Source organism: Lissotriton vulgaris, chromosome 3_1 (genome assembly GCF_964263255.1).
Source record: "Lissotriton vulgaris chromosome 3_1, aLisVul1.2, whole genome shotgun sequence".
NCBI lineage: Eukaryota > Metazoa > Chordata > Amphibia > Caudata > Salamandridae > Lissotriton > Lissotriton vulgaris.
Genome location: NC_141689.1, coordinates 72,873,795 through 72,900,766, shown reverse-complemented (window position 1 = coordinate 72,900,766; position 26,972 = coordinate 72,873,795). Strand labels below are relative to the sequence as shown.

The window sequence follows — 26,972 nt, the reverse complement described above, 5'->3', positions numbered from 1 at the left end:
CAACTGGACCTGCACTGAAACCTGCCGTTTGGCTTCTGCCTTGGACCCTGTGCATCTCTAACTACCTACCCTGAAGTCCTAGAGGGCTGTATATTCCTGTGATGATTTGGGACTTAAAGGATGAAAGTCTAAAAGTAAAATCTTTGCCCAAGGCAAACCTAGTTGGTGTATCGAACTCGTGCTCCATTACAGCCAGAGTCAAATCGTGCCTGGGTCCTGGACCACCCAAACCACTATCTTTGGCACTTTTTGCTTAAAACTTTAAAAATTCATCTCTCTAGTTCCCCTAATTGGATACTTGCCTTTTTGTCATCATTCAGTTTATTAAAGTCTGGTCTGTTTTCCTAATTTGTCTTGGATTTTTTATTGTTTTGTATTTTTACTTTATTACCATTTTTATACTGCCTAAGGATTATGTTACTTACCCTGTAAGCATCTGTTCTCGACATGTAGAGCTGTAGAGTCACATGCTTTGCATACTCCTGTCATCTAGTGTTGGGTCCGGATGTTTGAAAATTGTTTTTCTTTGAACAAGTCTTATTCAGTCACAAGGTAAGGTAACTAACTCCTCCTTTGAATGATAGTGCGCCTGGGCATCGACTCCATTGTTAGATTGTTTTCCTGCAAGAGGGTGAGAATGGAGTAAGTGTAGTACAGAGATGACCTTGCATATGTAATGTACATAATAATAACTGCAACTACCATAGGTGTCCGGGGAGGAGGGAGAGCGCATGTGAATCTACAGCTCTACTTGCCAAGGACAGATGCTTGCAGGGTAAGTAACAAAATTCGTTTGAGGCATGTGTGCTGCAGATACACATGCTTTGCATAGATTGTATAGCTGTATTCCCCCCCAAAGCGGTGACTAACCAGTGGGTGCTGCAGTTGTTTTAAAAAGTGTTTTTAGCACTGCTTGTCCTACATTAGCTTGTTGGCGTGCTAATACATCCATGCAATAATGTTAGGTGAAAGTGTGTGGTGTAGACCATGTATTTGCCTTACATATGCCAGCTAAGGGAATGTTACCTAAAAGGCCATAGATGCTCTTATTTTGCGCAAAGAATGTGCTCTAGGAGGTATAGTCCTTTTAGCTTTAACATAGCATGTTTAAATACCTTTAACAATCCATCTAGAAATATCGGATAGAGAGGATTTCCTTTACGAGGTGGAGCAAATGCAACAAAACATTGTTTTGTGGAAATCTTTTGTTCTATCAATATAGTATAATAGTGCTCTTTTGACATCAAGTGTGTGTAGAGCCCTTTCTGTTACCGAATCGGGCAGAGGGAATAACTGATTGGTTAATATGAAAAGCAGAAACTAGTTTTGGAAGGAATTTTGGATTTGTACGAAGAACCAATCTATGTTTATGCAGTTGATAGAAAAGTTATTCTAAGGTTAATGCCTGTAGCTCACCAACACACCTTAATGAAGTGATAGTGATTGGAGAGGCAACCTTCCATGAAAGAAATTGTAATGAACAATTGTGTAATGGCTCAAAAGGTGGACACATGCGCCTTGTGAGAACAATGTTAAGGTGCCAGACAGGTGGTACCCTTGGTGGTGGTATTCTTTTGAGACCTTCCATTAAAGCTTTAATTACTGGACCTATGAATAAGGATAAATGTAGTCTGTTTTGCAGATATGCAGCTACTGTGGCAAGGTGTAGTAGAATAGTGGTGTATGATAAGCCAACTCGCAGTAGATGCAAAAGAAAGCAAATAGTGTTTTGTATAGATGCATCTAGCGGATTCATTGTGCAATTATAATATATAACAAACCTTTTCCACTTTGCTGCATAACATGCTCTAGTGGTAGGTTTTCTTGCTTCTTTAAGAATTGTCATACAATCTGGTGGTAGATTTAGGTATCTGAACTCTAGGACTTCAGAAGCCAGATCGCTGGTTGAGCTCCTTGGGGCTTGGATGTCTGATTTTTCCATGGTTCTGTGTTAGAAGGTTGGAAGTGAGGAGCAGTTTTTGGTTTGGAACCACTGACAATTCTAGTAGTGTGGTGAACCATGGTTAACAAGCCCATGTGGAAGCCACTAGAATCAGTGTGAGTGATGTATGCCTGAGTTTCCGAACCAGAAATGGAATGAGAGGGAGAGGCAGGAAAGCGTTAAAATACGAGCCCATACAGGGCCTTTTAAAAATATCATCAGCCTGTCCCATCATGCTGTTTAACATAGTAGAGATCATGCCGTCCAATATGACGTTCCTTAAGTTTTTTTTTTTTTTGGAAAACCTTTATTTGTAATTCAAAGTACACCGCTATTCAGCCGTACATCCCGGAGGCTAGGCAGCATTATAAAGCAACATGGAAGTGTGCACAAAACAGTAAAAGGAGCAGTCAGGTTTAATTTTATATATTATAAAAGTGAACTCAATGAACAAGGTGAAAACCGAAAAGGGACAAGGATAAAGAAGGAAAAGGGGAATAAGAGGGGGGAGAAAGGGAGAAAGATGGCAAGGCAGAAAAGCATGAAAGAGGGGTAAGGCACATGTCCAGGGGGAGAGGCGGGAACTTCCGCATCATGAAATAACCATATCAAATAAGCACACATGTGTACGGGGAACAAGAGACAGGATTACGTCACGTGAAAACCTGGGTGGAGGGTGTAGCTATGGCGAGAGACGAATTTCCGGTTGGACTATCTCCGGGGGCACACAAATGTCACCTCTATACGAATTCCAGGCCCCCCAGACCAGCCTCCACATTTTGGGCTTACCCCGGGCTAGGTAGACAGTCTTCTCCCGGAGCATGCACCAGTCCATGTTGGTTTTCCAAAGACTCACAGTGGGGGGGGGGGTCGGAGCACCCCATCTCTGGGCAATGTCCCTCTCGGTCAACATATTCCCCAGGGTGACCCAGCGGGTTTGAGCGTTATTGTAGTCAGTCGGACCCCACACATTCAGCAAGCAGCGTCGAGCTTCCGCAGGCAAAGCCACCCCAGTCACAACACGCATAACCACATGCACTCGCTCCCAATAAGAGGCTATGGCATGGCACTCCCAAATGATATGCATAAAGGTGGCCTGCGCACCACATCCCCTCCTACAAAGGCCGTCCTGGGAAAGCCCCATATGAATCAACCTGGGGCCAGTGACATACACCCTGTGGAGTACTTTCAGCTGAACCAAGCGCAGTCTGGCCGAAATCGCTACTTCCTTAGGGGAGGAAACCGCAGACTGCCAGTCCTCGTCATCCATCTCAATCCCATCATTCATCCAGAGGCCTCGTATTTTCACCAGCAGGTCCGTCCGAACATTGATACGTTTTTTGTAGGTCAGGGAGATGGCGCTGTCCGGCATATGGCCGTCCAGCACCCTGTCCTCCAGCGGGGATGACTCGGGGACTTTTTCACCTACAGGCAAGGAGGACGTAAGGGCATGCCTCAACTGCGCGTATCGAAAGTACTCCGTGGCCCCCAGTTGAAACTCCGCCTGTAGAGCAGCAAACGATTTAATTTCCCCCCTGGCCATCACATCCGCCACTTTGGAAATACCGATGAGGTCCCACCGATCAAATCCTTTTGAGTGCCACAAAGTCCCCAGCAAGTCAGAGTCGTAAAGGGTTCCTAAAGTTTTTAATATAAAGTCCTCCTCTAAGGATTCCTAATGTAGTTTGACCACATTGTATGATGCTGCTCTGGAAATTACATCCTGGCATGCTGTGTTGTCATCAGGAAGTGATGGTTTTGTAGGGTATAAGTCAGGATCATTATCTATTGGAGGATCAATGTTATATTAATTCCATGGATCTATTGGTGGTGGACTATCATCACCCCTATAATCAATATCAGGCTGTGTGTGGAGAACCCTGTGGTGTAATGTCTAAAGGGTTTGGCCCCGGTGGTGGTGCAGATGGAGGAGGGGTTTGAGGAAAAGGGTGGACAGGGCTTGAAAGCCATGTCTTTTCTCTTTTTAGAGGGATTTTGTAACTTATACTCCCTCTTTAGGAATGTTTCTTTTGGCAGGTGGGACCTGTTTAGCTATTATGTGCTCAGTGTCTGGATTGATGTAGATTTTCTTCTGCTTAGAATCCGTTTTCCTGCATAATCTCCAGGATTGGTTCCGAAGGCTTTGGATGAGCATCCTTTGTTTCAGGTGCCTAGGTTTTCGGTGCCGAACTGGACGTATACTTTTTATCCTTTGAAGCTGAAGGTTTTGGTGCCGAAGGTAGTTTTTCTCAGCTCGGTCCTGAGCCGGAAGGCTTGACTGACTGTTTCAGGGCTGAGCCCAATGGCAGTAGAAGCAGTGTCTTGGTGCCAACCATGGCCAGAAGGCAGTGGTGGGCCAGAAGCCTTTTATTTGTATAGTGCAACATTCAACCGGAGGGATAACACGGCGCTAGGAAAGCGTTATCCTGATATGGAAATATCGATTGCCCGGACAGTTTAAAGGAGAGGGGGCTCAGCGAAGGATGACAGTAGGTATCTTGGGCTATGTTCTAGGGGGCAGCCATATTTTCAGTTTCTTCCTAAAGGACAAATATTTGTCTGTTAGGCGAAGGTCTAAGCGTAGTTCGTTCCAGTGAACGGCCTCCAGATTTGAGAAGGATCAACCACATGCTCTAATTTTCTTGATAAGTTTTTGATCTTTGCTAGGGCATGATTGCGAGATCTCAGATTTTGTGTCGGAGAATAGAATTCGATTTTATCTTGCAAGATTCCGGGGCCACTCTTATGTAGCACTCTGTGTGCATAACACTGGAGCTTGAACATAGCCCTTTGGCGTATGGGCAAATGCAGTTCCCTCAGACTTTTAGATGCCGAGCTGTATTTGCTTTTATTGCAGACCAGTTTAGCAGCAGCATTCTAAACCATCTGTAATCGGGGAAAAAAGATACTCTGGCATGCCGACATAGAGCGCGTTCCCATAATCCAGTCTGCTAGAAAGTAGCCACACATCACTTAAACTTGGTCTTGCATTGTCAGTGCATTATCGATGAGTATGCCCAAGTTTTTTTGAAACTCGCTTGGGTTCTGGGGTGGATCCTAGCACCTGGGCCACCAGGTATTGTCCCAGACTAAGTGTGATCTACCAAAAAGCAGGATCTCAGACTTTTCAGCATTTAATTTCAAGCAGTGTTCCATCATCCAGGTTGCTGTTTCTGAGAGACAGTTAATTAGGTTATTTTTGGTATCCTCATGCCTTTCGTCACAGGCAATTAGGAGCTACATATCATCTGCATTAGAGCAGATATTAAAGTCCCATTTCATGCTAATCTCAGCTAAGGAGAATACATAGGCATTGAAAAGGGTGAGGCTCAGGGAGGCCCCCTGCGAGGCTCCGTATTTGATATTTTTTGAACTGGAAGATAAGGGGCCAATTTAGATCTTTTGTGTTCTATTGCACAGGTATTTCAAAACTTGTGTTTGTTGGAAGAAAGTATGAGGGGCAAAGGGCCTTGGTCCCTCACAGCACCCTGTCCCGCTGAAATATTTTCAGCTCCAACTCAATTTCCGGTTCAGAATCAGATTCTTGAATAGAGAAGGCCTCCTTCTCTTCCGCTGCCGACATCTCCATTTCTTCATGCTTGGTATCTTCTCCGAAGATATCCGGATGTGTTCAATGTTCTGCAGCTGCATGTCTCTTCGTCGAGCCAGCCAATCCCGCAAAGACTTCTTTGATTGGAGCAATCTTCTTCTTTGTGCTCCCCGCCCTCTTTCTCGCGCCCTCTTTCTCGCGCCCTCTTTCTCGCGCCCTCTTTCTTGCGCCATCTCTTTCTCGCGCCATGTCAATCCTGCTTAACACAATGAACAGCAGAACATATGAATGAGACAGGAAGGCAGTTGACAGGCACTTGAATTCAGGACTACAAGACAACGAGAGTGATGGATATTATAACCCCCTATATGCCCATAACTGATAACTCATTTAAAAATTGGACATTGCAGTACTCGTTACTGCAGTTCTAATCATCAGGTTGATATATAAAAAAAAACAAGCACAAGTCTTTAACCAAGCAAATAAAATCAGTCTATTTTTTGATTCTGTATACGTTCGGTAAATCAGCAATAAGCGTGATGACCCAACTAGCCCCAAACTTCAGTTAGACTGAATATGCCATCTATATTACGCAAACATAAGGAACAGAACAGTGCAGCAGCTGAACAAACAGTGAGTCTCCTGCGTGGATAGGATCACAGACGTCCATAGGTTTACGAAGCGGTTACAAGCTTTTAAGATACAAAGGTTTGCCAATTTCTTCAGTAGAATGAAGAGCACAAAGAATCCTCATTTTAATAAGAGGCAAGGGGTCCATTGTTTCAACACAATCTAGTAAAACAATGCGATTCTGCCATGATTAGCCGGACAAGCATTTGTAATTGTATCTCGGAGATGTGTCTATGGGTGATCAATTCATGTTTTAGCAGCATCAGCTGAGAAGCTCTTTTACAACAGCGACCATATAGCAGTGACCAGAGCCAGCGGAAGGAGGATGCCTGCAATGGTGTCATCAGATCCTTACAATATCAGGAAATAGTGAGAGAGAATCCCAGCTAAACAGGGAGAGGCCATGATAGAGAGCTGCCAAGACAGAGATACCCAAGACCAAGAGAAACCGAGAGAAAAAGACATTGACAAAGACCGAGAGAGACAGGGACCATGAAAGAAACAGAGACCGAAATAGAGAGAAAGAGACAGATATGGGCAGAGAGAGAGATAGACAGAGACTGTTTTATGTGGACAGATGTTTTCCCAGAACTGGGAACAGGGTACCTGTAATCTTGTGTATGTGCACAGATTTAGATGTGTGTGAGAATCTTTTGGCTAAGGTGCATAAGAATGTCAATGCAGTTCTGTATAGAGATTTTATAGTTATTCATGAATGCATCCTAAAACGTAATTATTTCACAGAGCTACAACAGAGAAGACATAGTTTTTTAGTACTATAATTTTGCAAGTCTATATGTTTAAGGAGTATAAAGAAAACTATAGCAACATAAGTGTGCTTGCATCAGTATTTTTGTGTGTGGGTGGCCTGTATGTGTTGAGCGTTCTAAATGTAGAAAGTGATTAATTGCAAAGTGAATGTGTGCACATCTGTCTTGTCTGCTGTGCACAAAGTGCATGTGTGCACATCTGTCTTGTATGCTGTGCATGCCCACAATCTTAGAATACTCCCCAAGTCCAGGGCTGTTCAATTTTATTGGAGTATATAAGATGTGGGATACTCAGCAGCAAGAGGGTAAATGGAAGATGAGGCAATGGTAGACTGTATGCAAATGATACATCAAGAAGTGTACATATTATCTAGCCGTTATCAAGGACTAGGCTTACAGGAGACTGCATGTTTACCTTTTTGTCTTCATCTGTTCTTTCAGTTTACTGTACATCTCCAGAACTGCAGGTAGAGGAAAGCAAATGAAAGAATGTATCATAAAAAAACAAAATATCAAGAAGCCACCAACATAGGAGTGGGAGTTGGGCGCATTTCAGCATTCTTACCTGGAAGGCACATATTTAATTTGTCAATTGTAGCAGCAATGTTCCTTTGTTGGATTCTGCATTTCTTCAGCTCCTCCATCGAGTCTATCAGCTTAGAAATGTGGGAAAATGGACCATGATTAATTTGAGTCAGTCAGCATATTCTCTAACGTCATGAACACGCACAGTACAATGATGATAGTGTTATATATAAAAAATATAAAATAAAAATAAATATGTGCCCTTCTCAAAATGTTAAGTGCGAAGCACATTACTTTATGCATTTTTCAGTTGACTTTATAAGGGGGCAGTTCAGTAAAGCATGACAAGTTGCCAACATGCTTCATAAGACTAACAAATTTTAAACAAAAAATATAAGAGAAAAAAGACTTAGTTGAAGGAATATGTATTTGCCAAGTCCCTTAATTTAACGGAGATGAAGCTTCTTTAGGGGTGAAGAGTTCCACAAATTCATTCCCTTCCATGAATTTCAATTTCAAGTAACAGGCATGGTCAGAGATGTCTCTAAGGTCACAGGTTTCAGGTCTACACCTCCTAAATCCAGGGTCTACATTCCTGGAGCCTTTTTACGGTCTTGCCTACGCAGCGCGCATGCGCTACTTAGGAAGGAGACCTTTAGCTATCAATTCGTCTTTTGAGCCAAAAACGTGCACGCGTTGCATTGCCTTCAATGGCAACGCATGCTCGTTTGGCGATTCCCTTGCGGGAGCGAGCAGGAACCATCTGGGAATAATTACAAACAGATGTTACCTGCTCGCTCCCGCTAGGGAAACCAGCACAGGCCCCATCGTCTCTCCCTGCTGCCGCGCGAGGCATGCGCTTGTTCTCTCTGCGCTTAAGCAGAATTTTGCGCTTCGCAACTGTTTTCTTAGAAGAGTCTTTTTTCGCACCATAGTTTTCAAGGTTAACATCAACACTTTCAAAAGGCTCTCTCCCGCTCTCATCGGACAAGTTCTGCACCGGAGTTGCCTTGGGGGCGCAAACGCCACGTCTTCCTCAGAATGGCAAGTGAACTCCGCAGCGCCTAAAGTAGAGTGGTTTGTGGCCGGTTTATGGCCGTCGCCACGGGGCACCAGGCTGGGAGCCGCAGGGTCCCACTCCCGGTGCATGAGCAGGTAATGCTACTCCGGACGTGACAGGCTATGAAACAACAGCCGTCAGCTTCCGCCTCGTCAGAGTCACTAATCGTGCCCGTTTTCGGCCAGTTTTCAGAAGCATACTCAGCGCGCACGCCACTTTACTACTTACAGGGAAGTGGCTGTGTCCACCCTGGTCCCTTGTACCCCAACGCTGTGCACACAAAGGAAGGGAGTCGGCTGATTTTTTGCAAATCCATTTATAAGCCGCGGTTTGGAAAGTTAGACCGTCTGTGTCTAGGCATTTTTTTTCTTTGTGTGTGGGCCCAGGAGTGTAGTTATTTTAAGCAGTGACTGACAGCTGAACCTGTTGTCGGTCTGTGCCAAGGCGCCCCACCAGCCGTCCGTCTACGCTATGGCTGCAGCACTTGCTGTGCTGTTGGTGTCTGTTTGTTAGGTTCATAACCTCTTACTTGTGACTGTTGCAGATTCAACTGGGCTTTTACTTCTATTAAGGGTTTCACGAGCCCTGAATTCATCATTGTCCACACGCTCTTATCTTTTGCTTATTTCTATTCTCAGAAAGGCAGATTATGGATATTTTAATGTGGCCATTTATTGCACCGATTTCGGCGACTCATTCGTACACTACCACATTGCCTACTCTCTATTTAATGTATGGCCTCGCACATGTACAACATATGCAGAGGACTCAAAGCAGGCAGTAATTTCACCGTAACAAATGTGTGAAGTGAGCAGGCACAATCACAAATACACTGCAGAATTTATGCAGCACTTCTCAGTCATGACTAGGACATTAAGTACCTAGATTAGTATTGGTTTCCTGGATGGCCTTTTGGAGTGTTGGGTTGAGCAAAGTGTTGGTTTTAGGATGACCTATATGGAACGTGGGGGGTAAAGTGTGTGAGGCGGGGAGATGTGTTCTAAATGTCGTACTATGTTGTCACAGTGCCTAAGCAAGAAGAACGCCATTGTGAGTCAACAGGAATGCTACCCCAACATTGGATCTGACTGCATTCCCTGACCTTAGATTACCAGGCCCACAAATCTCAGACCAGATAATTCCAATTCCAGAAACACTTGTCCCAATTTAACTGGGTGCAGATCCCCACCAGGTAGAACAGGGGTCAAAGGCACATCCCATCCTCTTTCTGACCACTGCAGCACCACTGGGGAGCAGACAACACACACCACTCCCTTGCATTGCCCTGCCCTGTTTTTACCTGCAGCCGACCCGCTTCAATCCCTTCACCACCATTTACCAACTTCTAATACAGGTAATAGATATTGAAAACAAGCTGGTTAGTCGGCCTGGAAGGAGGAATTTCATGCGGAAAAGGGCCCAATATTCCCAGGTTCGCATGTTATTCCCCATTCAGGTTGGATTAACGTGTAGTGTGTTATTTGGTGTGCCAGCCATATTAATTGATTCTGGCCCTCCAGTATCCTTGCACAAAATAATAAATGACTTGAAATGAGGCCTATAGTGTTGAGGAATAGTGTGAGTGTAGACACTATGCTGATGCGGATTTATGTGGTTAATTAGAACATGGAAGTTAAAAAACAGACAAAGCCAAGACTCCGCCGGTCGCCCTCTCCCTCCCTAGCATCCTGACATCAATACCCCCGCACAGCTAAGGTGAAGCGGTGCCCGACCGCGTAATCCCGAGTTCGCGGTCACCTCGGATGACCGAGAAACGTCGTCGCGAAGATTGTGGCCTGTGCCAGCTGTAATCCGGGACCTCGAGCTGTGACGTGGCCGGAGAGGAGTCGAACAACAGCGGCCGCGGCCGGGCAGAGAGGACCGGTGGATCCCGACGGAAGTCACAGCTTGCGCGATTTTGCAGGCGGACACGAGCGGAGTACGATGCGAGTGCCCCGAGCCCCACAGCACGCATTTGGCTGATTTTCACAGCACTGGATGCCCCGGGACCAAACGACAGTTCTGCCGCCCACATAGGTCTTCTTTGGTGGGCTGCCCAGGGCGACTTGGCCCTCAGTGTGACCGTCCGCCGGCCGTGGCCAGTGTCAGGATATGGATCTTTCTCCCAGGCCTGGCGTGTAAGGGATTGGTGACGCTGCACTACTGAGGGTTCTAAATGGTTCTGCTCCAACCCCAACATAGACTACCAGGTAACAATAAGACCCCGGATGCCTGATATGATGTCTATTATCTCGCCTGGGGAGTCCCCAGAGGCGAGGAGCATTGCAACCACCGATAGCGGAAAAAGGGAGTACACATTAGGAGATGTTCTTTTGGCCGTCGATGATTTTTACTCCTCCCTGAGCCGTGGATTGATGGCCCTCAATGACTCACTGGCGTCTAGTATTCCTGAAAGGGGACATGGAGGCGCAGATGGGAGTACGATGGGTCGTGCGCCCGACTGCGCTCAGTTATTAGTCACCGAGGACTCCCTGGGGCGCAAGGTGCTGGATTTTGAGAACAGTGTGCTTTCCGGTCGGATTTGCACGACTGACACTTTTTTTGAACTTCAGACTTATGTGCTCGCCACCAAACAGTAACGCCGGGTCCCCACGCTATTTGAAAGTGACTACTGGCGAAGCGGTCTTCTCACTGTTCTGCTGCTTCCGCCGAGCACTTGGGTGGCTCCTAAGCAGCAAGTTTAGTCACCAGGCTCGTCTGCCGATGGAACTGTTGGGTTGGAGAGTTTGCTTACTCTTGCTCGAACTGGTCAAGGATGAGCTTTGCCTGATTGTTTTACTGAGTTGGTGATTCCGGTGGTGATGTGGGACCTGGCTCGTTATTGTGACTGTGGGGGGAGTGAGATGGACTTACAACACATACAATTATGGGGGACCCTAGGGCTAATTTAATGACCAGCTCTGAGTACATGCCCTATCAAATACTCATCACAAAAAGGGTATCAGAGGGTCAGAATTACTACAGGTGATTATTGGGGACAATAGTAGTGAGTTATTACCACTAGCCATACAACAAGTCTTTTTAGTGAAAGTCACAAGAGCCAGGTCAGGTCAGTGTCTGGTCTCTGGCACCCATCAGTCACCACTCGGAACCGCCCTTCATCATTTGGGGCTCCGAGGACAAACACAGCACCTGATCTTATCTCTAGCAGGAAAGGGCTGACCTTCCTGCTGGTCAGGGCGCGGTCGCTTTCAGTTGGAAAGATATGTATTAGTGATGTAACTGACGGGGTGAAAAATGTGCAGTGCAAAAAACAAAGTGATATCAAAGGATAAAGAAAAAGTGAATAAAATTGGTTTAGGAAGCAAAGAAATTTTTAATTGGATATAGCTCCCAATACCAATATTAAAAATAGCCAAGACAGGAGAAAATTTATAAACTGTCTAGTGGTGGAACGTGGTCGACATGTTTCAGCAAATAATGGCCATGTGGCCTTGCTTTCTTCAGGACCTTAGAATGACGCTACTGCAAACAAAAAAACAACAAAAAAAAACCAACGTGTGAAGAGGTGTTTTTTAAAAAAAAGGAGATTATCGGAACAACTTAGATACTGGTATATGTGTCACCTGGACCTCCTAGATGTACTTGTTCCGTATCTTCTCACAAATTCAGTAGTACACTGAAAAAGAAATGCATGGCATGAGTACATCACGCACCACCTGTCCACAAAAAAACCTTTTTTCTCACCATTGATAAGTACCGACATTAGTGAAGCCTAAATCCAAAGAATAAGGCCAAATGCACTGTATGTACTAATGCCTTCCAGTTCCTATAGAACTTGAAACTTTTCAAATTTCACATGCTACATCTTACCTGATTTGTAAGAAGTAGAGACCTCACCCCACCTGGCTGCGGCTCAGGACATAGGTGAAGCACCGCTCTGTAAAGGTGAATAAATTCAAGCCATTGAATCATTCACCAAAAATATGCCAATAACACACAACACAGGTTTAATTATTGCCGAGAAATTCTGTCATGGTATGAAGCTAGTGCATAAGTGGATTTCGTTCCTTGTACTGTACTAGCATGGTAAGTAGAGCGATATAGGTAATATTATATCAGCTCTGAACCGATTGAGTAAATGTGCCAACAAGGATCTATAACAGTAAAGCCTGATAGCAAACACGCCTCTCGAACCTTATGGTGGAAAGCGTGTGCCCAAGAGCGGTATTAATGCCATCCTATTAGCTCTACAAAACCTAATGTCTTGACCCGTTGTGCTCATATGCCCAGAAAAGAACCATCTAAGTATAGCGGTATGGCGTGATGGAAATCCCGCCTTGAAAACCAGCAGCAGAGGGTATATGCCCCCGGAAGTTACGCGCTGCTGCCGGCTGAATTAAAAGAAAGAAATAGAAAACGTTGAAAGCGTTTTCGGTGACCTTACCTTTCCGTCGGTACTCCAACGCGGCATCTGTGCTGTCTGGGGAGGTACCAGCGGTCTGTTTACTCGCAGTTTTATCACGTTGCTCACGATTGGCTGAGGCCGTCACGTGATGCGCGAACAGGCCGCGTCATGCGGTGGTAATGTCACAAGCGCTAGGATTGGTTGAGCCCAGAGGGGATTAGACCAATCGCGCGCACACCGCGCGTAGTCATGGCAATAATTGGTAAATACACGGCGGTACTGTAAACCTTCAGTGTGCGCTAGAGTGTTTACTGCGCTTTCTTTGATGATATGAGTAAAATAAATGCTCAAACTGAGCCCCACTCGGTCATAATGCACTAGATAACTAGAGGATGTTAGTCAATCACCTGAGACTGATACCATCTGAAACTAACAGTCCTGTAGGTTATGTTGCATACTAGAATCACCACTTCCAGAAGAATGATCTTATTGGCCATTGGTGTGTTGGTCATCAGAATAAACACTAATCAGGTGGTGATTTCAAAACGAGGACCAAGGTATGTCATCGTTCAGCCCTATTTGATCAGTACCAAGTTTCAAAACCCATTTTTGTTCTTTCACTAGAAGGAAATTTCCCACATTCGTGACGTGTGATGGAATGAACGGTTTCTCTAGGACCGTCCATTTAAATGAAGTGGGTGAGTGATTCAAGGTGATGAAATGGGTGGTAAGCCTAGTAGCCTGCCTCTTACAGTTGATGGTACTTCTGTGTTCAGACAGCCTCACCTTAATCTTTCGAGTGGTCATCCCCACGTATCTGAGTCCGCAGGGGCAGGTGATCAAATAAATTAATTTGTCGCTGTTGCAGTTGGTGAATCTCACTTGTCTCCAGGGCCTGGACGTACCGATGTCAATTTTTACGGGTACAAAGAAATTGCTCTACTGGCACAGCTTTCGAAACACATTCTACCGCACTCAAGACTCAGCTTGTCAATAGGAAATACCCTCCCCGTCTGGTACATCGAGCCATGAAGCGGGCTAGCAACAACAATCGAGCAGCATTATTGGAACCACCTACTCCAAAAGCACCCCTGGAAAGGCTTACTTTTGTACATACTTTTGGTACATTATCCAACAGTATCAAGAAAGCAGTGAAGAAACGTTGGTCCATCTTGAATTCAGGACCCCATTCTATCCAACAGCCGTTGTTCTCCTTTAAGAGAGGACCCAACTTGAGAGATAGAATGGTCCACACTAGACCACGAGAGGAAACACCTAGAGCAGTGGGTACCCTATGGGACTTGCCTCCAGTATCCGGCCATCATCCATGCCATGCGGCACATGCCAATCATGTGCTCAGACGTCAAAAACCACAGAAATTGACATCGGTACGTCCAGGCCCTGGAGACAAGTGAGATTCACCAACTGCAACAGCGACAAATTAATTTATTTGATCACCTGCCCCTGCGGACTCAGATACGTGGGGATGACCACTCGAAAGATCAAGGTGAGGCTGTCTGAACACAGAAGTACCATCAACTGTAAGAGGCAGGCTACTAGGCTTACCACCCATTTCATCACCTTGAATCACTCACCCACTTCATTTAAATGGACGGTCCTAGAGAAACCGTTCATTCCATCACCAACACGAATGTGGGAAATTTCCTTCTAGTTAAAGAACAAAAATGGGTTTTGAAACTTGGTACTGATCAAATAGGGCTGAACGATGACATACCTTGGTCCTCGTTTTGAAATCACCACCTGATTAGTGTTTATTCTGATGACCAACACACCAATGACCAATAAGATCATTCTTCTGGAAGTGGTGATTCTAGTATGCAACATAACCTACAGGACTGTTAGTTTCATATGGTATCAGTCTCAGGTGATTGACTAACATCCTCAAGTTATCTAGTGCATTATGACCGAGTGGGGCTCAGTTTGAGCATTTATTTTACTCACATCATCAAAGAAAGCGCAGTAAACACTCTAGCGCACACTGAAGGTTTACAGTACCGCCGTGTATTTACCAATTATTGCCATGACTACGCGCGGTGTGCGCGCGATTGGTCTAATCCCCTCTGGGCTCAACCAATCCTAGCGCTTGTGACATTACCACCGCATGACGCGGCCTGTTCGCGCATCACGTGACGGCCTCAGCCAATCGTGAGCAACGTGATAAAAGTGCGAGTAAACAGACCGCCGGTACCTCCCCAGACGGCACAGATGCCGCGTTGGAGTACCGACGGAAAGGTAAGGTCACCGAAAACGCTTTCAACGTTTTCTTCTTCTTTCTTTTAATTCAGCCGGCAGCAGCGCGTAACTTCCGGGGGCATATACCCTCCGCTGCTGGTTTTAAAGGCGGGATTTCCATCACGCCATACCGCTATACTTAGATGGTTCTTTTCTGGGCATATGAGCACAACGGGTCAAGACAATTGGTTTTGTAGAGCTAATAGGATGGCATTAATACCGCTCTTGGGCACACGCTTTCCACCATAAGGTTCGAGAGGCGGGTTTCCTATCACGCTTTACTCTTATAGATCCTTGTGGGCACATTTACTTAATAGGTTCAGAGCTGATATAATATTACCTATATCGCTCTACTTACCATGCTAGTACAGTACAAGGAACGAAATCCACTTATGCACTAGCTTCATACCATGACAGAATTTCTCGGCAATAATTAAACCTGTGTTGTGTGTTATTGCCATATTTTTGGTGAGTGATTCAATGGCTTGAATTTATTCACCTTTACAGAGCGGTGCCTCATATATGTCCTGAGCCGCAGCCAGGTGGGGTGAGGTCTCTACTTCTTACAAATCAGGTAAGATGTAGCATGTGAAATTTGAAAAGTTTCAAGTTCTATAGGAACTGGAAGGCATTAGTACATACAGTGCATTTGGCCTTATTCTTTGGATTTAGGCTTCACTAATGTCGGTACTTATCAATGGTGGGAAAAAAGTTTTTTTTGTGGACAGGTGGTGCGTGATGTACTCATGCTAGCATTTCTTTTTCAGTGTACTACTGAATTTGTGAGAAGATACGGAACAAGTACACCTAGGAGGTCCAGGTGACACATATACCAGTATCTAAGTTGTTCCGATAATCTCCTTTTTTTTTTAAAAAACACCTCTTCACACGTTGGTTTTTTTTTGTTGTTTTTTTGTTTGCAGTAGCGTCATTCTAAGGTCCTGAAGAAAGCAAGGCCACATGGCCATTATTTGCTGAAACAGGTCGACCACGTTCCACCACTAGACAGTTTATAAATTTTCCCCTGTCTTGGCTATTTTTAATATTGGTATTGGGAGCTATATCCAATTAAAAATTTCTTTGCTTCCTAAACCAATTTTATTCACTTTTTGTTTATCCTTTGATATCACTTTGTTTTTTGCACTGCACATTTTTCACCCCGTCAGTTACATCACTAATACATATCTTTCCAACTGAAAGCGACCGCGCCCTGACCAGCAGGAAGGTCAGCCCTTTCCTGCTAGAGATAAGATCAGGTGCTGTGTTGGTCCTCGGAGCCCCAAATGATGAAGGGCGGTTCCGAGTGGTGACTGCTGGGTGCCAGAGACCAGACACTGACCTGACCTGGCTCTTGTGACTTTCACTAAAAAGACTTGTTGTATGGCTAGTGGTAATAACTCACTACTATTGTCCCCAATAATCACCTGTATGAATTCTGACCCTCTGATACCCTTTTTGTGATGAGTATTTGATAGGGCATGTACTCAGAGCTGGTCATTAAATTAGCCCTAGGGTCCCCCATAATTGTATGTGTTGTAAGTGTATTTGAGCAGTCGCTAGACTGCGGACCCGTAGTTCTTCGTGTACGGATCTTAAATAGACCACACACCAATTCACCCGTAGCTGGGTGGATTCATCCGCTCTGTAGAGTGTTAACACACAGTTTATTTCTGAAATTGGTGAGCATACTTTCATTTCTCTTTACTCTTCCATTATGGCTGAGAACCATGGCCTCTCATTTGATGATGAGGACCTTCAGTTAGCTTTAGCCGATTTTCCGGACTTACTGGACGTTACACCTCAAGTGGTTGAGACCAGTGAAGAGGAATGGGGTAAGCTCCTGGGTCTCAAAAAATCTATGACCAGAACAGCCCTACATGGTACTATCATGGCCCAATACTTACGTAATGACTGTGCCCCCACTGGGCTCATAGTTACTAATGCCCCTAGGTTATTTCTAAAAGATAAGGATTTTCTAAAAAGTTGGGCAATGATTGCCTGGCGTTGTACAAGGGATTGGCTAATCTTGATCATCAAGACCTCCAAATTGGCAGCTGATGCTATTCTTGTTGAAATTCAGATTACCGAATCCAAAATCAAAGCCACTCTTTCCGATAAGATCTTCCGAAAGAAGAAGGAGGAGTCTGATAAGAACAATAGTGATTACAAAGACCACACTTTATTCACTAAGATGGAGAAGTTTAAGAAAGACCTAGACATATTTAAATTTGACCGGGTCTATCCATATACCAGCGAGTCATATGCTCCGCCTATCTTTAACCCCAACAATCGCAAAACTAGTTCCAACTATGGTACTTCTGATTCAGACGGTAACACCTCGGGGAGTGACTCTGGCAGCGACAACCAGGCTAGACAAAGCAGAGGCCGAGGAAAGAAGAACTTCAACCAATTCTGGCGGGGGAACCAACATAATCAAGGACCACAGCAATGGTGGCCACCCAACCCCTGGCAGTATGGAGGTCCTGGATTTTTTCCTAACCAACAAAATCCTTTTCATCCTCCAGTGGGCCCTTTTCCACCTAATTACCCACCTGCTTTCCCTACAAATTTCAACGGACAGCCTTTTTTAGGGTATGGCCACGGCAGATCACGTGGCAGAAGGAGAGGCCAATCTCAAGTTCAAACACAAGTACAACCCCAAACACAATTCAACTCACCACCGACAACGAGCTCGACCAGGAACTTACGGAGCACTACGGCCAAGAACAAGGAACAGACCCACACGGAGATAGCATCGTAATAAACCTGAGCAGACATATTCTGACTCAGACTGAACAGACGGCCCTCAATAGAGGCTTGGGTTTTGTTCCCACACTTCGGAACGAACATTTTGAAACCCGACTAGAACTGGCTAGATTTATCAGGAAGGTGAGATTACACTTCTTTTTCATTGACAAAGAGAGATCAGAACAAGAGGATATAATGACCAATACAGGGCTCAGACCGAAGTCTAGGTTCAACCCACCCACCCATCTTATGCCGGCCCATGTGTTAGCCTTTGAACAGGCCATTGAACGAGATGTTGAGGAGTTATACAAACAAGACGAAAGAACATTCTGTAATCTCCCTAAAGCGGAGCATCAGGCCCTTAAATCATTGTCTGCAGACAAGTCAATAACCATCAAACCAGCCGATAAAGGCGGGGCCATTGTCATTCTTGATACAGAGACATATCGAGCCGAATGTCTTTGACAATTGAGTGACGTAAGATCTTACCGCCTTTTGGATCAGGATCCAACGGTGGATTTACAAAGAACGATTTGGAACATGACGGAGGAGGCTCTGACTGAAGGATGGGTAACCGAGTCCGAGGCTAAGTTCCTCAACACAGAACATCCAGTGACCCCTTATTTCTACATCTTACCGAAGGTGCACAAAGAGCAACGCCCGCCACCAGGTAGACCGATCATCTCGGGCATCGGGTCGATCCTAGAACCCCTGTCGACGTTTGTAGACCACTTCTTACGTCCAATGGTCCAAACGATGCCCACTTACTTAAAGGATACCACCGACGTCTTACGTCTATTACCCGACCTGGACTTTGATGCCACAACTGACCTTTTGGTCTCGTTTGATGTAGAGGCCTTATACAACTCCATACCTCAGGATGAAACCCTTGAAGTCATCCATTCTCTGCTTGACACAAACGAGATAGATACCATCACTCCGGTTCATTTCATCATGGCCTGTGCTACTTTAGCAATGAAGAAGAACTTTTTTAAGTTTGAAGACAACACATATTTACAAGTGTCTGGAACCAGTATGGGGAGCGTTTATGCTCCCAGCCTGGCAAATCTCTATGTACACTCCTTCGAACAACGACATGTCCTGACCGAGTCCAATCCATACTTCGAGCAGATAAAAATCTGGAAACGATATATCGACGATATATTGGTGGTATGGCGAGGTTCAAGAGCAAGTTGTCAGGACTTCCTAGGATGGTTGAACAGCAGAAATGCTTTCTTAAGCTTCACCATAGAAATTGGCGGCGACAGTTTGGCTTTCCTCGACCTCATGATTAAGGCCACAACTACTGGATTACAGTCAGAACTGTATAGGAAGCCTATGTCCAGAAACTCCCTCCTGTTGTACGACAGCCATCATCCCAAATCTTTACGGGACAATTTGCCCTTTGGCCAATTTTTACGGGTACAAAGAAATTGCTCTACTGGCACAGCTTTCGAAACACATTCTACCGCACTCAAGACTCAGCTTGTCAATAGGAAATACCCTCCCCGTCTGGTACATCGAGCCATGAAGCGGGCTAGCAACAACAATCGAGCAGCATTATTGGAACCACCTACTCCAAAAGCACCTCTGGAAAGGCTTACTTTTGTACATACTTTTGGTACATTATCCAACAGTATCAAGAAAGCAGTGAAGAAACGTTGGTCCATCTTGAATTCAGGACCCCATTCTATCCAACAGCTGTTGTTCTCCTTTAAGAGAGGACCCAACTTGAGAGATAGAATGGTCCACACTAGACCACGAGAGGAAACACCTAGAGCAGTGGGTACCCTATGGGACTTGCCTCCAGTATCCGGCCATCATCCATGCGGCACATGCCAATCATGTGCTCAGACGTCAAAAACCACAGAAATTGACATCGGTACGTCCAGGCCCTGGAGACAAGTGAGATTCACCAACTGCAACAGGGACAAATTAATTTATTTGATCACCTGCCCCTGCGGACTCAGATACGTGGGGATGACCACTCGAAAGATCAAGGTGAGGCTGTCTGAACACAGAAGTACCATCAACTGTAAGAGGCAGGCTACTAGGCTTACCACCCATTTCATCACCTTGAATCACTCACCCACTTCATTTAAATGGACGGTCCTAGAGAAACCGTTCATTCCATCACACGTCACGAATGTGGGAAATTTCCTGCTAGTGAAAGAACAAAAATGGGTTTTGAAACTTCGTACTGATCAAATAGGGCTGAACGATGACATACCTTGGTCCTCGTTTTGAAATCACCACCTGATTAGTGTTTATTCTGATGACCAACACACCAATGACCAATAAGATCATTCTTCTGGAAGTGGTGATTCTAGTATGCAACATAACCTACAGGACTGTTAGTTTCATATGGTATCAGTCTCAGGTGATTGACTAACATCCTCAAGTTATCTAGTGCATTATGACCGAGTGGGGCTCAGTTTGAGCATTTATTTTACTCACATCATCAAAGAAAGCGCAGTAAACACTCTAGCGCACACTGAAGGTTTACAGTACCGCCGTGTATTTACCAATTATTGCCATGACTACGCGCGGTGTGCGCGCGATTGGTCTAATCCCCTCTGGGCTCAACCAATCCTAGCGCTTGTGACATTACCACCGCATGACGCGGCCTGTTCGCGCATCACGTGACGGCCTCAGCCAATCGTGAGCAACGTGATAAAACTGCGAGTAAACAGACCGCCGGTACCTCCCCAGACGGCACAGATGCCGCGTTGGAGTACCGACGGAAAGGTAAGGTCACCGAAAACGCTTTCAACGTTTTCTTCTTCTTTCTTTTAATTCAGCCGGCAGCAGCGCATAACTTCCGGGGGCATATACCCTCCGTTGCTGGTTTTAAAGGCGGGATTTCCATCACGCCATACCGCTATACTTAGATGGTTCTTTTCTGGGCATATGAGCACAACGGGTCAAGACAATTGGTTTTGTAGAGCTAATAGGATGGCATTAATACCGCTCTTGGGCACACGCTTTCCACCATAAGGTTCGAGAGGCGGGTTTGCTATCACGCTTTACTCTTATAGATACTTGTGGGCACATTTACTTAATAGGTTCAGAGCTGATATAATATTACCTATATCGCTCTACTTACCATGCTAGTACAGTACAAGGAACGAAATCCACTTATGCACTAGCTTCATACCATGACAGAATTTCTTGGCAATAATTAAACCTGTGTTGTGTGTTATTGCCATATTTTTGGTGAATGATTCAATGGCTTGAATTTATTCACCTTTACAGAGCGGTGCTTCACCTATGTCCTGAGCCGCAGCCAGGTGGGGTGAGGTCTCTACTTCTTACAAATCAGGTAAGATGTAGCATGTGAAATTTGAAAAGTTTCAAGTTCTATAGGAACTGGAAGGCATTAGTACATACAGTGCATTTGGCCTTATTCTTTGGATTTAGGCTTCACTAATGTCGGTACTTATCAATGGTGAGAAAAAAGGTTTTTTTGTGGACAGGTGGTGCGTGATGTACTCATGCCATGCATTTCTTTTTCAGTGTACTACTGAATTTGTGAGAAGATACGGAACAAGTACACCTAGGAGGTCCAGGTGACACATATACCAGTATCTAAGTTGTTCCGACAATCTCCCTTTTTTAAAAAAAACACCTCTTCACACGTTGGGTTTTTTTTGTTGTTTTTTTGTTTGCAGTAGCGTCATTCTAAGGTCCTGAAGAAAGCAAGGCCACATGGCCATTATTTGCTGAAACATGTCGACCACGTTCCACCACTAGACAGTTTATAAATTTTCCCCTGTCTTGGCTATTTTTAATATTGTTATTGGGAGCTATATCCAATTAAAAATTTCTTTGCTTCCTAAACCAATTTTATTCACTTTTACTTTATCCTTTGATATCACTTTGTTTTTTGCACTGCACATTTTTCACCCCGTCAGTTACATCACTAATACATATCTTTCCAACTGAAAGCGACCGCGCCCTGACCAGCAGGAAGGTCAGCCCTTTCCTGCTAGAGATAAGATCAGGTGCTGTGTTGGTCCTCGGAGCCCCAAATGATGAAGGGCGGTTCCGAGTGGTGACTGATGGGTGCCAGAGACCAGACACTGACCTGACCTGGCTCTTGTGACTTTCACTAAAAAGACTTGTTGTATGGCTAGTGGTAATAACTCACTACTATTGTCCCCAATAATCACCTGTAGGAATTCTGACCCTCTGATACCCTTTTTGTGATGAGGGAGTGAGATGGACACATGATGATGGCCGCCTCCTTTTTGGGGAGCTTACATTCTTTTCTGGGATGCGGTGGGGGGGGGCCGGTGGCGGGTGCGAGGGTCCTCCTCCCTTTTTCTCGTAAATGGGGTTTCAGTTGTTGGGGCGACAGGCATGCCTATAGGCGGGGGTGGGCGTAGCCTTCTGCTGGTAGGCAGGGTGGGGGGGTCGGGGGGTGGGTTTTTTTTTCGCTTTTCTTTGTTTCTATGGCCTTTCTTCTTTCTCTCTTTACTTATACTCTCTTTCTTTGTTTCTTATATACCTTCGCTCAGATGGGGGGGTCAAGTCCTGTTCTTTTTGGGATAGAATCTTGCAATGTGCATTTATGTGTTTTTATATTGTTTATTGACCCTATGGGTAGGACACCGAGTTAGCACGTAGTTATTGTATGCCTGCATATTCTGATTCACAAGTCTTTATGGCAGCTTACTAATCACGCTTATCGAATATCCTGTTTCGCGACCTGCTTCGAATAAGATTTTGCTTGATTGTATGTCATAGGATCCTTCTTCCCATATAATAAAATGGAATCCTCTCAAATCCTGTTCTTTTGTGGACATGCCTACATATAAATCCTGCTTTTCCGATTTGCTATGACTCCGGCCCGGAGATGCCGAGCTGACGTTATTTTTACTTTGCAAGGTTTTGATATTATCTAGCGGACGGCCCGAGGGGGTTGTAGGCCCATGCCTATATTGATCTGAAACATATATGAGCTTTCCGAATAAAATAAATACAAAAAAAAAAAAACAGACCAAGCCAAGCTGTTAGAACTTCAACGTCTTCAGACTGGTTGTCAGTAAATCTTTTCATGGTGGAAGATTAACACTTTTTAGCATTTTAAACAAATAAGGAGTTCGAAATTTGTTGAAGGAAGGGACAACTAGCAGTAGACCCGTCCTGATCCAATTGGTCTGATTTGATGGTAGTCATGGACTTTTGGTTGAAGTAAGCAGGACCCTGACCCATGGATGGCACTATGAGCTGGACATCATGCTTTGAAAGGGATAGTCCTAGCCAAAGGCAGCCAGTGTAGAGACTGAAGAGCAAGGAAAATGCATTAACTTATATGAAGGTTGAGGAGTTGTTTTGAAGTTGCATTCCAGATTCTTTTTGATCACTTAGTTGGCTGCTGTGAGTTATAAACCATTGTTTAAGTCCAGACGGATGAGGAGCAGACTAAAGGTGGCTTGTATCTTTTGTTGGAATCCTAAATAAAGAGAGTTTTTGTCTATGCATCGGATCATGTAAAAGCACCATTTCGTGATTTGCCTCATTTGGCGTGTCAGGGACGGGCTTGAGTCCCAGTGCTTAATTTGTGCCAGTGTTAGTCCGTGCTCGGCACCTGTAGTCATTTCTTCACACTGCACACATTTATGAGAACCAACTACATGGTGGCACTGTTAGTCTATTAAAACAAGCATTGGCATAGCTAATAGGTCACGCTTTTGGGACCTTATAAGTATTTAGTTATGCAGCACAATATCCTTGGTGTAACAACATCACCCGTTGCATGGCTAAACACTTATAAGGTCCCAAAGGCGCAACCTATTGGCTATGCCAATGCTTGTTACATAAGCCAGTGTCTCACTCTAATGCTACCAGGCAGGCACCAGAGCACATCCAGGAAGACTGGCTGCTCACTGTCTGGCCTATATATTCTTGCTACTATGAGGATCTTTGTAGATGTAGAGATTCCATGAAGACCTGCAGTGAGGACCACTACTTGAAAGAGATCGTACATATTAGAATCGCTCAAGGAAATAAGGATAGTTACCCGTCAGATGTGGTAGATATTAAAAACCATGGATAAATACCTAGCTACATTTTGTGACTTTCTTGTAAACTCCACTGTCACGTTGTCATTATCAACATGAAACAATTTCTTGTGAGAAGGGATTTAACATTCTTTCAAAATGTAGGCAGTAAAACAATGTTTAATAGAGAATACAGATGTACAACCCTCTATGGAATACACTTGTAGAACGCCAACAACCCTTCCCAAACAGAAAACGAGACCAGCATCACAGGGAAATAAAGGGGAGATGTTGAACGATAATCATAGCTCCCAAAGGAAATAAGTGATAGGTCTGTTCGGTCTCATAACCGAACTGAGAAAAAGTTATACTGGTAAATTTAACTTAGCTACCTATTGTCTGCAATGCCTATATAAAAGAAAGAAGGTACATATGCGTTTAGAGTATTAACACAGTATTAGCAACAGATTTTGGATGGTAATTACCAAGTTGGAAATTTTAATCGAGTAGATAGGGCCATAGTACAGATGCTATCTGAAGACTCAAGCAAAATCTACACATTTGTGCTAATGGATGGCCGGAGGAGTTTGGAAAGCATACAAGTGGTTTTCCAGAGGATTACGTAACATCTTACATATGTGAGGCAGTGTTTACAACAGTATATGGATTATTTAGTATCAGGAGATCACTACTGTGTGTCTAACTATTTATTTTAGTTGTTGGATGCATCCGAATGCATCTTGGGCCTGTACTGATTAGCACATGGGTAAGCGTGACTTTGATACCCATTTCATGCACAATTTTTCTTCAGTTGATTATCTTGTGTCCGGCTTTCACTGTCCCAATAAAAGGAGTGGAAAAGGCCCACATTTAATATCTACTACCAGTTCCCAATTTCACCTTCAAACTGCAGGAGGATATTCTCACTAGGTACGCAAAGACTTGAAGTTCTTACGATAGAACATCTTATAAATATTATGTTTTTATAACTAGAAAAAGGACTAATGTTTAAAGGCTTAAGAAGTAGCCTTACAAGTTAGGTGAAAGGCTTGGCAACTTTTGCTTACTATGGAGAGAAGGAACAATGAATCTTAATGAAGTCTGTACACAGTCTAATTATAACACAAATTCATCAATGGACAAGTAGTTTGACAAAGGGAAATGCCAACACAATATAAAATCTAGGGTTTACGCCCTTGAACTGATCTTTCAACGTAAATCTACCCTTCATAAGCATTGATGTTAGTGCTTAGTTATGTTTTCTCAGTTGTGCTTGGACATCAGTAGATTGTGGGACCAGCACAAAATATTTTGAGTTGATCAGAAATCGCCTAGAGAATAGATCACGAAAAAATAGGGCATGCTTTAAATTCACATAGGTAGGAGAGTGCTAGACAGCTGCCGCCGACATCCAGAGGTCAGGATCCATCACCAACAGTGATCTTGCAGCATGGGCCTAATATTTGCTGCAGACCTGGCCACCCGCTAACTCTGGGCATCATGGCAGACCTTGTGGTGTGCTCACTGGCTGCGGCTGAGAGCCTGGGGGCAAAGATATTGGAGGAGCTGCAGAGAGCTTGAGGAAGTCTCGTGGGCCGGCGTGTGGGTGACAGAGCGGAGGGCCTCCGGGCAGTGAACTGCTACCTTCCTTGAGGCAGATGACCGGTGGGTTTGGTGGACCAGGCGAACGGTGGAGGGGAGCGGGGGACGGCCTGTAATGAAGCTATGTGACTGTTGGGTAGAACAGAGCAGCAAGGCTTGGCCTGTTTCCCTGTTGTGGTGCTCGTCGCAGGACAGGCGACGGCCTTGGATCTGCTTCTCCCCGATTGTTAACAGCTGGGGCCGCAGCAGAAGTGGATTGACTTCAAAGTGGATGGGGCTGGTCGTGCCTACCCCCCTGCTAACCCTCCAGATGCCCTCATCCAGAGTGCCCGGGTCGGCTCAGCCACCTCCACCAGGGCTTCTGAGGAGGAAAGCAGGGCCGCAGCGCTGCCGTGGGGGCACAGACACCATTGTTGTTGCAGTGCAGATTGGACTGAAGGATTGGCCACAGGCCTATCTGATACTGGATACCACAGCACCACTGTCATTCACACACAGACTGAATTACCTCTTTGAGACCTGAGCACTGATGCTGCAGAACAATAGTGACTGGAATGCACTAAACAGGGCTCCCTATACCAAACACCTGGGTCTGCACGTGCCTCTTTGCCTGCAACCTGCAGAAGGAAAGTGGGACCTGCACCGCTGTGGCATGGGTGTGGGGGTGGTTGCTGGAAGGGAGATCGGGGTGACCGACCACCACTGTCTTACCGTCTGAGGCTCTTGCTTCAGCAGAACTGTTAATACCCTGAGCAGCCCATACTATGCGGCCGCACCGATTTGAGCCTCACCACACGGTGCCTGTACCAGGCAAGAGCCCGTGGAGCTACACCACTAACATAGGAAAATCTGACCACAGGCAATACAAACTGCACTTTGAGTCTAAGCGCTGATCCCAGATGGCAGAACAAAGGCTGCGATACCAGGTTGAGCCCATTACTTAAGACTACCTCCTGGACCTCTCTCCAGACCTCAAAACACTGCTACACATCATGCAGTAAACCCTGTTGTCTATTGACACCAAACTAGATGTATTCACCTTCAAAATAGGCCATATAGCTCCAAAGATAGAAAAACAAGATCTATGGGTCACAGCTGTGAAACAATGCATTTTGGATGTCAAGGATGAAGTAGAAAGTAAGGAGAGTAGACTGGACGATGTCGAAAATGCACTGGAATCACTTATGGGGACATCAGAGGACTTGGAGGCCAGGTCGCAGAGGAACAATGTGCATATTCTTGGAATACCGGAAACTACTAACACGGGGAAGCTGGAAACCTTTGTAGAGAACCTCCTTCAAGCAATATTTGGTGCATATCAATTTACGCACCTCTTCGCAATAGAGAGCGAGTACAGTCTGAGGATTGTGTGCCTGTCTTAAATGTTCATGAGATGTGCTATTATGGGTCGAGGCGCAGGGCCAGCGCCTCGACCCATAATAGCACATCTCATGAACATTTAACACAGGCACACAATCCTCAGACTTACGAGGGAAAAAGGCACCATAGCGTACAAAG

General features: G+C 45.0%; 1 protein-coding gene across 1 annotated transcript in view; it reads right to left on the bottom strand.

The window, feature by feature from the left end:
* The window catches only part of EXOC6B (exocyst complex component 6B), a 1,740,488-nt gene that overhangs the window by 1,507,715 nt on the left and 205,801 nt on the right, over positions 1–26,972 (bottom strand). Inside the window, exons 4-5 of the mRNA XM_086960104.1 lie at positions 7,458–7,548; positions 7,308–7,353 (exon numbers count right to left, since the gene is read on the bottom strand). Of these exons, the coding sequence (XP_086816230.1) occupies positions 7,308–7,353; positions 7,458–7,548 (137 nt within the window). The remainder of the gene's footprint in view (positions 1–7,307; positions 7,354–7,457; positions 7,549–26,972) is intronic.